Consider the following 16,329-nt stretch of genomic DNA (forward strand, 5'->3'; position numbering starts at 1 on the left):
GGATTGGTGTCAACACTCACAATAGACACTAAAGATGCAGCGAGCTGGATTTACCTGGAGAAGCTAAAAAGAGCAGCTGTCCAACTCTGGTCAGAGTTGGAGACTGCAGTGAAATGGCTAACTTTAGCAACCAGCAGGAGAAGCTACTCAAAAGACCAGTAAAAGCTTATGAGAGCAAAAGGAAAATTGTTGTGAAGTAGAAGACCATGAATCAAGGGCGAGACTCAGTAGAGATCTCTTGGTCGACCTTTATTTACAAGATAGAACCAAAAACAGAATTCATTGGCGGTCCATGGACTTCAGTCAATCGGCTAACTTTAGTGGCTAGTGGGTAAAACAAGTGTAATGTCCCACGAGACAAACTAATATTACAAAGTTATCGCTATAATATCCTTAGTATGAAGATGTCAACCACTTAAGGAATTTTAAGTCATGTAATAAACGGCAATCACGAATTCCTAGGCAGAGTACCTTTAAAAATGGATACTTAGGTTTTAGATACATTTATTTAACGGAGTTAATTTTCATTAAATCAACCGTGAAGTAGTGGTTGAATACTGTATTTTCTAATATAACATTTTAAAACAAAACAAGAACTGTGGTTCGTTACAAATTCCTACCTTTTTTACTGAGGTCTATAGCAGCCTCCAAAAGGACTTCCAACTCTCCTTTTGGCAAAACTGGAACCACCCAACGAGGCCTGGGATGAAGAAGGATTACATTCATTATGAAAGCTGGGCAACTGTTGAGATATTGTTTATATGGATGGTTAAAACCAGGGTTCTGCAACGTGTTGTGTTGCCCGCTGACAACAGGGTGCCCCCCTAAGGACAGCTGTGGTGCCCGCCGACCTGTAGCTCACCAGTGCTGGGCCTGGTGATTTTCTAGCAAAATAATTTTTTGTGGCTGACTGAGTCTATTTAACGCTACTTCCAATGACTACTCTGGTAATAACATGGTAGGAACAAAGTATTTACATTATAAAAGTTGGTATTTTATAAATGCAAATCAAACCCTTTGAGCAACAGGAAGTAGCTCTCAGCTTAAAAAAAGGTTGGAAACAATCAACCCCTTAACAATCCTGCAAAATTCGCCTAAAATCCCAATCCAAGATGTACCCAAAGTAAATTGACTGCGGTTCTTAAACCGTTTAGAGAATATTTTTTTTGTCTCTTTTGAAAGGTAACACTCTCAAGTTTTGTCCCAAACTGAAATAATCACTACAAGAGCTAATAACGTAGGGTAATCTAAATTGGACCCCACAGAAATAGGAGTTTTTTTATTCTCGCCTGAATTTCTTTTGTTATCACATGCCAGTGAGAGTGAAGCATGGGCATCTAAGCTGAAAAACAGCTGAGACAAAAGCATGAAGCCTTACTTGGTCATAGAGCAAATTTTTTTACAATCTGGAAATCTAAACATTGTATTTTATACATTTTTTCTAAAAGGTATGTCTAAGAGTTTCCAAAAGTGGCCATATGGACACAACCGGTTTAAAGCTCTAAATCCTCTGCAACAGTGCATTTTACCTTGGCCAATTTCTAGACATTGTGAAAGAAGTGTAAATGTTTGACGTATTTTCCTATTTTTATTTTATTGTCCCCATTAACTTTGATAACCAAGATATTACTGTACTAGAAATAAAATGCATGGAGTCCTAATAAAAGTCAATTATTGAAACTTTAACAACGCCAAACATCAGTTAAAACCGTTGAGAATTGTTAATTACTTTGTTACAGACTTTGAGGTTGACCACTGAATGCACTTCACAAAATGCACATATTTGTTTTGTTTACTGTCCCGCTGCTGCTGATGAGCCTGTTCTTGGGTAAAGGGATACAAAATGTTAACTTAATGTTAATCTATTTTTTTGCCTATCCCTAAAAAATGTACAGAAGTTTATTTGACTAGTCACTAGTGGACGATTAAAATAGTCATCAGTTGCAACCCTAGTTTGGAGTTTAGCTTACTTGATCAGAAAACGTCTTTTCATGCTACGCACTATGCACCTGTGAGACAAAACTTAACTGAAGCAGGAGCATAAACTCTCATTCAGCTTTAAGGCGACATAAGCTTAAGGAAATTAATCACAGTCATGTCTCCTCCCCAATTTGTGTAAAAACAAATAATAGGCCAGATAAAATCCTCTTTTTCAGTTTTACTACATCTAAGGATTCTTCTTTAAACCATAAGAAAGACAACAGTAAACCTTCTTGGTGGAATGTTTTTGTGTACCTGTTAATCATGTCATCTAGCTTGGCTAGGTCGGTGTGGGGAAAGGCGGGCTCCTCCTCCGCCAATTGAGGAGGCCCATCCCCTTGTCCATGCTCATCAGGTGGACTGACTGGAGAGTTCTCATTGGATGAGTTTGGAGATGAGGTCTGAAACAAAAACAATCAGGATTAAAGGTTGCGCTGCAATCACTTTAATAGCAACACATGTGTTGATTTTGTTGATCAATAATTTCGATTGAAGAATGAATAATCTTTGTTATTGTTTACCATGTTTGTTAAAATTTTTCCAACACAGGAAATGTTTTTTAAAATGATCATAATGTAGTAAATGATGTCATAAAATAAATGCAGGGTACTGTTAGATAATATCCCTTACACTAGTGGTCCACAACTACCGCGCCGCACACAAAGGGAAAAAAAGCCTTAAATTTTGCTTAATCCATATTTATTAGAGTATAAAACAGACATTTTTTAAATCCCAAATTTATATAAGTTGTGATTTAAGCCCAAAAAAAATTTCAGATAACGTATACAGGACTGTCTCAGACAATTTGAATATTGTGATAAAGTTCTTTATTTTCTGTAATGCAATTAAAAAAACAAAAATGTCATACATTCTGGATTCATTACACATCAACTGAACTATTTCAAGCCTTTTATTATTTGAATATTTTGCTGAATTTGGCTTACAGCTTAAGAAAACTCAAAAATCCTATCTCAAAATATTAGAATATCATGAAAAAGTATACAAGTAGGCTATTCAACTAATCACCTGAATCATCTAATTAACTCGAAACACCTTGCGAGGGTTTCCTGAGCCTTAAAAAACACTCAGCTTGGTTCAGTAAACTAAATCACAAGTATGGGGAAGACTGCTGATCTGACTGCTGTCCAGAGGACCATCATTGATACCCTCCATCAGGAGGGTAAGACACAAAAAGAAATTTCTCAAAGAGCAGGCTGTTCACAGAGTGCAGTTTCAAAGCATATCCACAAAAAGTCTGCCGGAAGGGAAAAATGTGGCCGGAAACGCTGCACAACCAAGAGAGATGACCGCAGCCTTAACAAAATTGTGAAAAAGAGCCGCTTCCAGAATTTGGGGGAGCTTCAAAGACAGTGGGCTGAAGCTGGAGTCCAGGTATCAAAAGCCACAGTTCACAGACGTGTCCGGGAAATGGGCTACAATAGCCGTATTCCCATGGTCAAGCCACTTCTGAACTCAAGACAACGGAAGAAGCGTCTGACTTGGGCTATGGAGAAGAAGCACTGGACAGTTGCAGAGTGGTCCAAAGTCCTCTTTTCAGGCGAAAGCAAGTTTTGCATTTCATTTGGAAGTCAAGGCGCCAGAGTCAGCAATGGTTTGGGGAGCCATGTCAGCTGCTGGTGTTGGTCCACTGTGTTTCATCAAGTCCAGAGTAAATGCAACTGTGTACCAAGAGATTTTAGAGCACTACATGCTTCCATCTGCTGAAAAGCTCTATGGAGATGAGGATTTCATTTTCCAGCATGATCTGGCACCTGCCCACAGTGCCAAAACCACCAGTAACTGGTGCACTGACCATGGCATCACTGTCCTTGATTGGCCTGCTAATTCCCCTGACCTGAACCCCATTGAGAATTTGTGGGGTATAGTTAAGAAGAAGATGAAAGACACCAGACCTGCAAATGCAAATGAGCTGAAGGCCGCTATCGAAGCATCCTGGGCATCAATAACACCTCAGCAATGCCACAGGCTGATTGCCTCCATGCCACGCCGGATTGATGCAGTAATCCGTGCAAAAGGATTCCCAACCAAGTACTGAGTGCATCAATGGACATTTTCAAATGTTTGATTTAGTTTTGCTGTTATAAAATTATTTTTTTACTTGGTCTGAGGAAGTATTCTAATATTTTGAGATAGGATTTTTGAGTTTTTTTCAGCTGTAAGCCAAAATCAGCAATATTCAAATAATAAAAGGCTTGAAATAGTTCAGTTGATGTGTAATGAATCAATGACATTTTTGTTTTTTTAATTGCATTACAGAAAATAAAGAACTTTATCACAATATTCTAATTTTCTGAGACAGTCCTGTACATTCACGGCTATAAAGTGACGAGTTGTCATTGCAGAGTTCAAAAAGTTCACAAACTTCTATTATAGTTCAGTCGAGTGTCACAAGATGCCTCAGAAACGTGCCATCTAGTGCTATTTATACCAAAATCAGCAAGTGGCAAGGTTTTGCTGAGAACAAACAACGTAGTAGGCTTTTCACGGTTTTTCTCGTAGACTATTCTGTCCCAAACTTGGATTAAATCGTCCAAGCAACCGGAAAACAGCTTGTGGATGGGTTTGATGCAATCGAACCAAATTACAGAATCTTGTACTACGCTGGTATTCATGAGAGCCATTTGTTCTTACATTTTTTTCCTTATTCAGGAAGGAAAAAGTGCATGGTGCACATTGATTTAAAAAACATTCACTGATGGACATGTGAACATGAAGAGTAAATGGAAATTTTGGGTGATAGTGTTACAATATGTGACTTGCTTGGCCAAACGGCTCTTGATGTCGAACACCAACAATTTGAAGCCCACTGACAACACTTTAGCGGGCCATAAGATATACTGAAATGATACTTGCTCGCAAAAACACATGATATACAATGTACAATATTTAAAAACAGATGTTTTCAACCTTTTACAAGTTACTTTTTGTTATTAATTAGAGCAAAGGGCATCCAGTTTAATAGACATTTCTAAAACCACAACATATGTTATTACTATACTTCGACTATGCTAGTATCAGGTTAATTATTGGACGTAGGGTTATATAGACACAGTCAACCACAAAAAAAAAAGAAAATTATTTGAAAAATCACAACGACACAGCGCTGGAGAGGTATTTTCACAAGAGGCCCGCAGGCAACTCAGCTGTCCTTAGAGGACCACCACATTGGAGATCCCCATTTCTAAATTTAGAAATACAAAAATTCAAATTAATACGGTAGAATATTATTTGATTTTGGTGGGATTGGTGTGAGGGAAAAAAAAAAAAAAAAAAAAAACAATAGCGGCCATTGTAATTAAATTTTCATATGTCACCCTCAGACAAATTTTTAGTCACCTTTGCCCTTAAAGCTTTTCCCTTTAAAACTAAGGATTGCAACACTTAAGCATCCAAATTGGTCCAAGTGTCACATGTAAAATCAATTTGATGAATTTGATTTTCATTTCTCAGAGTTTAGTTGAGATCTACCTGTAGTTAGCTTTTATTCATTATTCTTTGTCTTACTGCTGTAACAAAATAAATTTCCCCACTGTGGGACGAATAAAGGATATCTTATGTTATCTAAGGGTTGGGAGGGTTACTGTTATCTGATACAGTTACTAGTTACCTGTGGAAAAATGTAATTAGTAACATAATCGGAATACCATTGTATTGCAGTAATGTCACTTCATTACTTTCGATTACTTTTGGATTACTCAAATCCTAAATATGCTAACAAAAGACAAAACAGAAATTGTGTTTATGATGAACATTGTAAGCTTGAAAAAGAATTGGAGGAAACCAAGTTGAGGTAGTTGCTTGTACTCCTAGTACTCGAAAGCGCTTACATTTTAACAACGTAGTATAGTTTATTCAGCAAAACAAAAACTTTCTCTTTCACATGACAGACAAGATATGCCGTTTTAGTTTGCATTAAGAATAAAATATTGTTTTAAACACAGTGTTCGCTTTATAAATTTCCAACAAACTCTGATGTCTTGTGTCCATGTTCAAGTTTTACCTATGGGTATGCCAATCCTTGTGACAATATAAATATTTACTAGGCCAAGTAAAAACATTCTCTCAATATAACAATACTGCAATCGTACAGTGACAACTGCAAAATACAAAAGGAAGACAATCAATCACTAGTACGCAACTGCGCTGCCTGCATGAAACTGCAGGCTCACACCAGTTCAACAAAACGAGCGCTACAATGAAGGAGAAATACAATGAAGACAAAACTTTGCCTGCAAAACAGTTTGACAAACAGGCAGTAGTGTATAGGTTGGTCGTCTGAACCATCTGTGCAACACACGCACTTCATCAGTCTCTTTAGTGTCAGTGTTTCAAATTATGATAGACACCATTAGTTTATCGCCGCAGGAGGTATATGTATACTTTTAAATAAAATATAATGCTGGAAAGTAATCTTTGTTTTAACTAAATCTTATTTATTCTGTAACTTCAACAGAATACAATTTTTTGTATCCTAATTATGTAACGCCGATACATGTATTCAGTTACTCGCTAACCCTGTCTATGAGTAGTACGAGTTACGATTAGGGTTGGATCACAAAAGCCTGAATAGGATTTCAACTACCGTACTCTATGTACACTATAAACAGAAATTTGACTAAAAATACATTTAACAGTCAGGAGAGGAAGAACCCTAAAATCCTATGAACTTGATGTTTATATCAACGTTCCTGTAAGCAGGTTTGAGGACAAGAAGTCTAATATGCCACTGAGTGTCGCTCAATATACAGATGGATCACTGTAAATGTGAGGTGTTGACTAGTATAGCTTTTACAGTTATAGTTGTCTGTTGTTTACAGGCCTTACCCACTGTTTACTAGTTTAATGCCATCCATCATGGTGTATTCACGTGTGTGCAAAGGGTCAATACTGGACCGAACCCTCCAACATTTCAGTGTTGCTCTGGCTTCACATGTACAATACTTAAAATTGCACATATATGTAATGAAACATCTTGGAGAGGATTTGCATGAGTTGAATTTAGTCTTCGAGACATGTGTAACCATGAGAAGAACCATAAATGGCTCGCGAGCTATAGGTTCCCGACCCATGCGCTATACAAATGGATAAATGTAAATGCAAACGTGACAAATATGAAATAAGTGTGTGTGTGTTAAAGGCTCCTCCTTGTTGGCTGACCTACATATACAGCTTGCCTCTCATGTATCCCCACCGCTCATCAACACACACCATCACATACAAGGACACACACACACTCCACCCAAGAGGATGAAAAGAGTGGTGCGGGTAAACGGAAAGAGGGAGAAGTGAAGACGAGCCATCAATGAACAGAGCCTCCTGAGTGATGGATGAGGTGTGGGTCTCCTTATTGAAAAAGTTAAAAACATGAGCTGCATTATCCGAAACTGGGATATGGCACAAATATTTCTATTATTTGTCGCTAGACTATAAACTTAGCAAATAAATTGCTCTCCCTTAAAAGACATTTCACCTTTAATTTGAGAAAGCTTTTATTCATGCGAAGCATTTTTTTGATGGATTAGCCCAAATCTTCCTTGATGAAGAAAATATGGAATGCCTAGTAGACATAATGAATTTTTAGGTCTTTATTTGTAAGATCTGCAGAGCGGGTTTGGCTGTTTTGTTGAATTTTGTCTTAAAATATATGGCATGGCTATCTTATAAAAAAAAAAAACTAAAAAAAGTTAGCTTTTTATGGCCTTATTAGAGAAAAAGGCTAACCCCTGACATACAATATTGGATCTATTATTAATGACTTTATTGGTGACTAATCTTTACTAATATTTACTACCATTACAATAAAAGAGCTACTGAAAACTAAACACACGGTAGGTTGGGCAGTGGTTAACACCATGTAATACTTCACCAATAAAAGTTGCTCTATCATTGATGAAACCAAAGCGCGTGCATTCTAAAAAGTCATACTACGGAATCCCTCAAAATACACTATCAATTATCAAGACTACTGACAAATCTACCTTTATGTGAGTAAAGATGCAAATCAATGAAAGACGGGGCAAGAAAGCCAGTGAGACTCCCCCAAGCTTTATGTACCTGGAGAAGCTAACACTAACGACAGCGGCTAGAAGCAAGCCATCGGCCGCAACCAAGTGACTGAGTGGCTGACTGAGTGAGTGGCTAAGGGAACATAAAAAAAGGCTAGTAAAAGCTTCTGAGAGCAAAGTAGTAAATAAACACATTTCCATGGACTCAGGAACAATCACATGTAGGATCAATTTCTGTAGCGCAAGTAGCTGTTAAGGCACCACCGGGACAGGCCAACTTTGCAAATTTGTGATTTGCTCCGAGCAACAGCAATTGGCCTGTTTACTGCCGCTGGTTTGAAAGTTTTCAACAGGAGGAGGAACAGTCGTAGTCCATTCAATCGTCATGATTCAAAAAAGAACACCCCTAGTTTTACATATATTGACCCTTTGACCACACGTGACGACACCATGACGGACGGTAGTATCCTGTAGTAAACAATGGAAGAGGCCAGAAAACAGCAGACAACAAAAACAAATACAGCTATACTATTCAAACCATTTGCAATGATTAGTCAAAAGAATATTGTGCAGCTGTCAGATGAGGTTGCTCACCTTGTCGGGAAGCACAAAGATATATAGGGAAACTGAGGATAACAATAGCAATGCTAGGTAATGAGCCACACAGTCTTTCTCCTGACATACTCACACATCTAAACAAATAGTCCAGTCTGCCCGACTTCAGTACACGCTATATTATAAATGGAGTATCCCCATACAAAGGTGCTGATCTAAAAGCTTATAAAAGTCTGGAGGCTTGCCAGTTCTCATCTGCCTTGTGCTAAATAAAAAAGCAATCCCGGCATGAAATGGCTCCTCTCAGGCAAACATTACTATAATTACTTCGTGTCTAATTTTTGGTGGAATGTGATAGAACAGAAAAGCACAGGGAATTTGCACTTTGTGTAGAAATCACTTTTAGGCATGATGAAAATATTTATTTTGGCGAAAAGACTCTTATAAAGGTTTGTTTCTTATTTTTTTTCCGTTAGTAATTTGGCAGTTCATTTCGGCGTAACAAGCTTTATGGTAGAGGACAAGAATTCAATACATAATATATTCAGAATAAAAGAAAATTGTTTACTTAGTAAGAAATAGCGAGCTACCTTATATTAAATGTCTTCGACGTGACGCGTACTTAACAAAACTGCTCGGGAATACATCAAAAACACCTTGTAAAATATGTTTGCTGCAAATACTGGAATATTTGAGGGCTGCCTGTGTTGTGACTCGGCACAACAACAGTCTTCTGTCTTCCTCAAAAGGGATACATTTTCCAAATCGGGCTTAGAAGCATGCTCACCGCACAGGAATTGATCACCATGGTAAAAAGTGGTGGTTATATTCTTTTATCGTGGTTATTGGTATTTGTTTCAACTCAACTGGCTATTCAACTCCCGTGTGTTCAAGTGTCTCTTTCCGTCCGTCATGGCTGTAATTCTGCCAGAGCTATATAATTTTTTTTACATATTGACACATTAGGATACCTACCTCATACAGATGTAATATTGTAATCATGCCTATGCTTACTTTGCACTAGCGCATATTGCACTAATACGATCCCAAAACTGTATGTAACACACAATGTAAATATCTTCTGCCTCGACATGCCCACACTTTGTGTAAATATTGTGTAAATTATCTTTTATCTTTTTTTAATTCTTACAGTTAAATGTGAACTTGGAGTGCCACGTCCAATTTCGTTGTAACAATTTGTTCAACCCGTTTTGTAACCATGATAAAGTATATTCTGTTTTATTCTATTCGACAAGATATGACTGCCCGTCCTGATTTCGGACCCATATGTCACGTGGCTGGGAAACATGACGGATATATTTGCCCAAAAATATTGGTGAAAAAAATTATTTATTGACATGTACTGGAGTTAATTGTATTCTGTTTGAAAGTGAGGGCAATGGTACCACACCTAATACCTGTATAGTTGAGGGTTTTTGAGGACAGCGTTTTGAACAAGCATCTAATGAATTTATGAGCGTATATATTTGGAATGCTTACCTGGTTCTGTGGCAATGGAGGTTGGCTCTGAGCATCAGGCGCCTGGCCCTGGCTGTCATTGCCCCCAACCGGAGAGCCACGCGTAGTGGCAGTCATGCTTGCCACAGGGCAGATCTTGGCAATTTTGGCCTCTTATGCAGCACTGACCAGGAGGGAAATCAGAGCTGCCTCAGCTGTGGAGCGGAGGGAAGCGAGGCCACACACGCAAGAGAGGGACACAAGCACCTGAAGATCTGGATGTGCGGCTGAGACCATTGCATAACCTTAAGTGATAAAGAAGAGGGGAAAGGGAGAAATGGGTTAAAGGGTTGGGAATAATCAAAAGATAGAATGTTGGCTTGCAGTAGTTATAGGAGACTTTCATTGAGTTCAAATAAAAACACACAGTCGTGACTGTAAAGGATCCAGACTGCCCTGTAAAGATAGCATATAGGTGGCATTTTTTTTAATAAAATTGAAAAACAACTTTGATGTAGTGCAGGCAGAACATCTATTTATTCAAAATTCATTTTTTTGGCCCATTCATCAGGGCCTGTTTTTTCAACAACAACAGCGGGTAAAATAAAAAGGCCCTGATTATTTTATTGGAAAAGCTTTTCATTTGAATGGATAATAAAACTACTTTCAAGATTAAAAAGATGATTATGCTCTAACATCCATCGTCGTGTTTGAATATATATTGCCCAAAACTAAAAGCCAGCTCAGATCGCCTCAGATGGTCATTTAGAACCACGTAGTAAGTAAATCCCACCAGTACACAGAAAAAAAAACATGACAGGCTAAATCAGGGGTTACCAACTTTTTAAAGCCAAGACCTTCATTTTGTTTTACTACTTGGCATGAGAGGCTACCAGTTTGATAAGCATTTCTTAAATAATGTTAGTACTATGTTATTAAAAAGTTACTATATTCAAGTAAGTTCAGTTGACTACTAAACAACTTGCCAGTTAGATATCATATGTCCTAGAAAATCACAATGACCCGTATAATATTTTGAGAACCAGTCTGCTATTTAGGAGGTCTTAGAGAGCTACCTGGAGCCCACGACCACACTGTTGGACACCCCTGGACTACACTGACCTGCTGGACCACTAAGTTATTTAAACTGCTTCATAAAACAAGAACCATACCAGCAGTACTACAGACAGTAAGAAACAGTTAAAAGGTTATTGCCAAAACAAATCAAATTGAAAAGAGGATACCAAAAGATGTTCTCATTTTTCATTTTGCAGACATAGAAGAATCTGGAGAGCTCACAAGCCGTTTCCCAACAATATATTTCGTCCCAATTTCCTGTTAATTCAAGTCAAGTTTATTTGTATAGCCCGTAATCACAAAGAGTCTCAAAAGCTGCACAGACTACAAATTATTGCAAACCACAGACTATTATAACACCATCCCCTGATCTAAAACCTACATGAGGGCAAGGAAAAACTCCAAAACCTCAACATGAGGAAAATGAAGAAACCTTGAGAAGGGACCGCACATGAGGTAATCCCCTTTCCAGAATGACCAGGCTGCAACAGATGTTGCAATAACAAATAATAAACAGATATTGTCAACATAAAAAATAGGTCATTTATATGCTATAGAATAGAAGGGTGTTTAAAGCTTAGATTTACCACTATTATTACCATTGTTTCAGCAGTTGTGTCAGTTCAACTGTCAATGAAAGGCTAATATGAATTTAACAAAAAGGGAATGGGAAGAAACAATGTTTAGTCAGACAGGGTGCAATAAGCCATTTATTTCTTAATCATTAACATGCACGAGCTGACACACGCATTTTATGTATGTTTGGTGAGGGCGCATTCAGATATTAAGATACTATTACCAAAGTACCAAAATAGTATTACTCCCACATCAAGATAACCCATTTTAAAAAGGGTCATCAGAGCCATTGAAATGTTAGAAGTTGTTAATGAAAGAGGGCAAATATTCTGCTCTGCAAACTTCTGTTTGCAATAAGTAATATTGGTTACCAATCTCTAATATAGCAATTTTGTGGGATTGTCATACAAGATATTTTCCCAAAATGTGCCTTTTGTACAAACACTTCTGTCCAGAGAGCAAATAAAAAGACAAGACACAATTTAACCATATCAAAATGAACACGAAGAAATCAATTATGTTGTTCAGACTTGTATTCCATAGTCTAGTGGTTAACACATCGGCCTAACATGCAAAAGGTCCTCGGTTCGAGACCGCATGCAAATTTTTGGGCCTGCAGAGGAATGAGCGAAAAAGTGTTTTCCTTTAAAGGTGTACTGTGTGCAGCTTATAATCATGTGCGCTCTACAGTCCAACATTTACGGTAATAGTGATTTCTTTGTGTGTCATGCTTCGAGCAAAAACCAAAAATTGGTTTAAAAAAGTGACTGCCTAAGGCAGAAGTTAACAACCTATAAGCTGAGAGCTTATTTTTAATACCAATTGGCGCAAAGGGCTACCGTTTTCATAAACATTTATAAAGTAACAACCTATGTTATAATAAAGTTATGTTGTTAGAGTGTTATTACCAGGTTGTAATTATTTGACATTAGGTTTACGACTAAAACAACAGGTCAGTTAGACATCATATTTACTGGAATTTCTTTTTTTTAATCGCAATGACCAATCAAAAGAACCTGTCCAAGGGCTATTCAATGTTCTTAGGGGGCTACCTGGTGCTGGCGGGTATCGTGTTGAAGACCCCTGGACTAACGTAATGATGTCCAGGTAGAGGACTGCATTGGAAATTTCGATTCAAATTTCTACTCAAATATTGCAATTAAAAGACTTTTGAACAAACATTCCAGGAAAGAGGATTTGGTTTACAAAAGTGGTCAAGAACCTTTATGAGCCAAAAAGCCATAAAAGCAAAAATATTTTGATTTTTGAGCGAGAGAGCCACACTATATATTTCAAGACAAAATTAAACAGAACCACCAACCCCACTCTCCAGACAAAAGCACATTTTAATTCATTGTGTGATGTTTGATCAGATAGATGAAATATTTATAATAATAATGCCAGAGCCCGAGTCCCATAAAAATATACCACTCAAAAATTGTCTCCCTCCCACAGTTACTTATGAGTGTTTAAGCTCATTTTAACTGTCATTTTTGTCCTAAATGATGGTTACAAAACAAGGTGTGACCAGTCATTTTGTAAAAATGTCCCCAAATACTGCAGAAGAGGATACCAAAGTATTTACCTTCATTGCAGACGGCGCTGAGAGAGAAAGAGTGCCCGCACACTGTCTATTAGTCCGCCCATTCCTACTGCTCACCTAATCAAATTGCTCCAGGTGCTTTGCTAGAGTTTAAAGGTAAAAGGTTTGTTTTGGGTTAGTTTTCTTCTGTGGCTTTTCATCTCAACAATAAACATAGATTGTTTAATGAGCTTCCATATAAATGCTTATTTAACAATTTACAGCAACAACATGGTCTGGTGCGACACCTTGATGGTAAACTGTTGTTGAAAATAGTGTCCTATAATAGATATATATATATATATATATATATATATATACACTGGACCGAACCTATTATGCAACACCATGTCTCGGCTTTGCATATGCTACAATCGGCTCTGCATGTAACAATATAATAAACAATTGCACAAATTCTATTTGATCTCCGAGCCATACATGTACTCATGAAAAGAGCCGTACATGGCTTGTGAGCCATAAGTTCCTGACCTCTAGTTTACAGTGTTGCAGCTATGAACCTAAATTCTAAACAATTACAAGTGTGCCCAATTTAATTTTACGAGAGGCTACAGTTTCAGTATACAACTTAAACCACATTTTGCAAAGTCACATCCTGGCTTACCAAACGCCATAGAATAAAGCTTTGTATATAAATATCCATTCCCTGGTGTTCCCAACACACCTGACGTGAAATTTAGCACACCACTCAGTTTCCATTCTAGAAAAAACTTCATGCAGGCCGGCCTTTTGGACTGAACCGGCTTTACAACATTCGTGCATTCACACAGCGTTAAGTATGAAACGATAACAATATAAGCGGCGTACGAAGAGGGCAGAGGCGCAGGCGCTAACAATGTTGATAACTGCAGAAAATGCAAAAACAATTTAAGTTTCCTTTTCCAAATCGAAGTTATCCAATGCACACGGCGATCCACCCAAAGCCACCAAGCTTCCGTGGAGGCCTCGTCGTCGAAAGCGATTGACGCTGAGACGTGCAGGCCTCATCATCACTTGGCCGGACCTGACATAACATTTAACCACTTCCTTAGCAGAAGCATTGATAAGAAAAATAACAAGTGGGAGAATTAAATCGATGCAACCGGCTTCTAAGCAAAGACTGCTCTATATTCCCTGCGACAAAGTTGCACTCCCGAGTCGCCATTTCTAGCTAGCTTAGGACATGCTAACGATGGTTTAGCCATTGGTGCTAGCGTCCCAAGTTGGTGCAGTTAGCTAGCTCAGTACTGTTGTGACAAGCAGCGAGCGCATATGACTCAACATTTAAGAATTTTGTTTAAATTATGTGTAAAATAACCGACACGAGTGAAGAATACGCCATTATATAGTGAGGTGGAAAAATGTATCGCCGTACATTCCCAGGGTAAATAACTACAACTGAATTTAGGGCTCGTCTATTTCCTGAAAAGGAAGAGTTCTGACTTGAATCATTCAAGTTTTCAACTCGCACTGCCGACATTACAAAAATGCCGAATGAAAAAGCGTGAAATATACTTTAAAACGATAAACATTTAAGATAGTCGTAATGGTTATTCGAACCATACATTGACGCTGTTAAACACAACACTTACATATATTATTCAGCTAGTAGCCCGTGTCGTCAATTGACGGGTAGTTAGCAATAGCCCGAACCAGACAGTAAAACCGGGTGAGTTCGTGGGAACGGACGTGATGTTAGCCCGAAGATTGACATTTTAAACAGCCTAGCACACGATTGTATTATAAAAACACAACATCCGAAAGAGAGACACTTGCCCGCCATTAAAAACACAAATGACAACAATGCAATTGTTGCCTGTCGTCTATTAACTACAGCAGCTGACGCTAGTAACTTGCTAGCCGCGCGGCTAACAATCCCCTTTAGCGTTAGCCCACAGAGCTAGTTAGCTAACAACTCACCAGGAATTTGATACGACTTCTCCTCTATTTATCGGCTACTTCCAGCCTTGAGCGGCGATGTCGTCTATATATTCTATAAACGTGGCCTGGTACGGGTGACAGCTTTTCACTGTAGACGCCGACCCGCCGCTAGAAAGCTTTCTAATTCCGACGTTTTCCCCCTCTTGCTTCTGGGTGTTTTTTCCCTGCGTCACCGGCGCAGTCACAGCCCCCTAACTCTCGAGTCTCGAGCAATTTCTGGGGCTTGTCACTCCGGTCCCCGTAGCAGTCACTCACGCACACAACTTGATTCCGGTCAACATGGCGGAAACGCTAGCGATTGCCAGCGGTGCTCTGTTCACTAAAAAGGCCAGGCGACCGAGTCCAACTCCAAAAGCATCGGCCCTTCGTGTGTAAGGGGATAGCGCCGCAGCCCAGTCAACACATCAGCTGAACCGAAAGTGCATTGAACAGTCCGGATCGCGTAAAGAGTCCAGCTCCGAGGTTTAGTAAAAACTGCTCGATGAGCTCAGTCTGGTAGTGATGGCAATTCAGGCTCTTCTTCGAGAAGCGTCTCTTTCAGCTAGGCTCACTGAGAAGAGTCCATTGTTTGTTTTAAAGACATATACCCAATGTTCCCTGTAATTTTCCACGGGTCTGAGCGTTCACACAAAGTCGGTGAGCAACGCTTGAATAATAATAATAATAAGAAACAACAGTGAGCAACCATAATCCCAAGTGTGGCAACTAAATCATTATCAAACATGTCCAAAACTTGACATCAAGTTACATTTTGCACAATTATTTTTCTCTTTTGAATGAATTGACTCGTGTACTATTGCAAAGCCTGTACGGCCTACAAACGTCGTTTGTTCTTACAATTATTTCACAAGATATCCATTTCTTTTTTTTCTTGATATATTTTGTCGCATAATATTAAAATTTTTAGGGGCTTATTGAGTCGGTTGCAAGATACAGAACTGTACTTAATCACATTTTTAGTGGAAGCACAATGTTGTCAATAAGATTCACTTGATATAATTGGAAATGATTTAAATGCAACACAAACTTTTTCTTCTTTTTTCCGTGTTTATTTCCTACTTTTTTTTAAATTCCTTTTAAAAAATGTCTCATTGTGTTTATTTTTTCCGAGCTGTTACTTTTTTCTTTTTGTTCTCT

General features: G+C 38.4%; 1 protein-coding gene across 1 annotated transcript in view; it reads right to left on the reverse strand.

Annotated features, from left to right (window-relative positions):
* The window catches only part of usp9 (ubiquitin specific peptidase 9), a 45,413-nt gene extending 29,800 nt beyond the window's left edge, over nucleotides 1-15,613 (reverse strand). Inside the window, exons 1-4 of the mRNA XM_088352253.1 lie at nucleotides 15,172-15,613; nucleotides 10,062-10,324; nucleotides 2,236-2,381; nucleotides 621-700 (exon numbers count right to left, since the gene is read on the reverse strand). Coding sequence (XP_088208379.1) covers nucleotides 621-700; nucleotides 2,236-2,381; nucleotides 10,062-10,157 — 322 coding nt within the window. The 5' untranslated portion in view covers nucleotides 10,158-10,324; nucleotides 15,172-15,613. The remainder of the gene's footprint in view (nucleotides 1-620; nucleotides 701-2,235; nucleotides 2,382-10,061; nucleotides 10,325-15,171) is intronic.
* Between the last annotated feature and the right edge of the window lie 716 nt (nucleotides 15,614-16,329).

This window comes from Urocampus carinirostris, chromosome 14 (genome assembly GCF_059441175.1).
Source record: "Urocampus carinirostris isolate Australia breed hairy pipefish chromosome 14, RoL_Ucar_1.0, whole genome shotgun sequence".
Taxonomy (NCBI): domain Eukaryota; kingdom Metazoa; phylum Chordata; class Actinopteri; order Syngnathiformes; family Syngnathidae; genus Urocampus; species Urocampus carinirostris.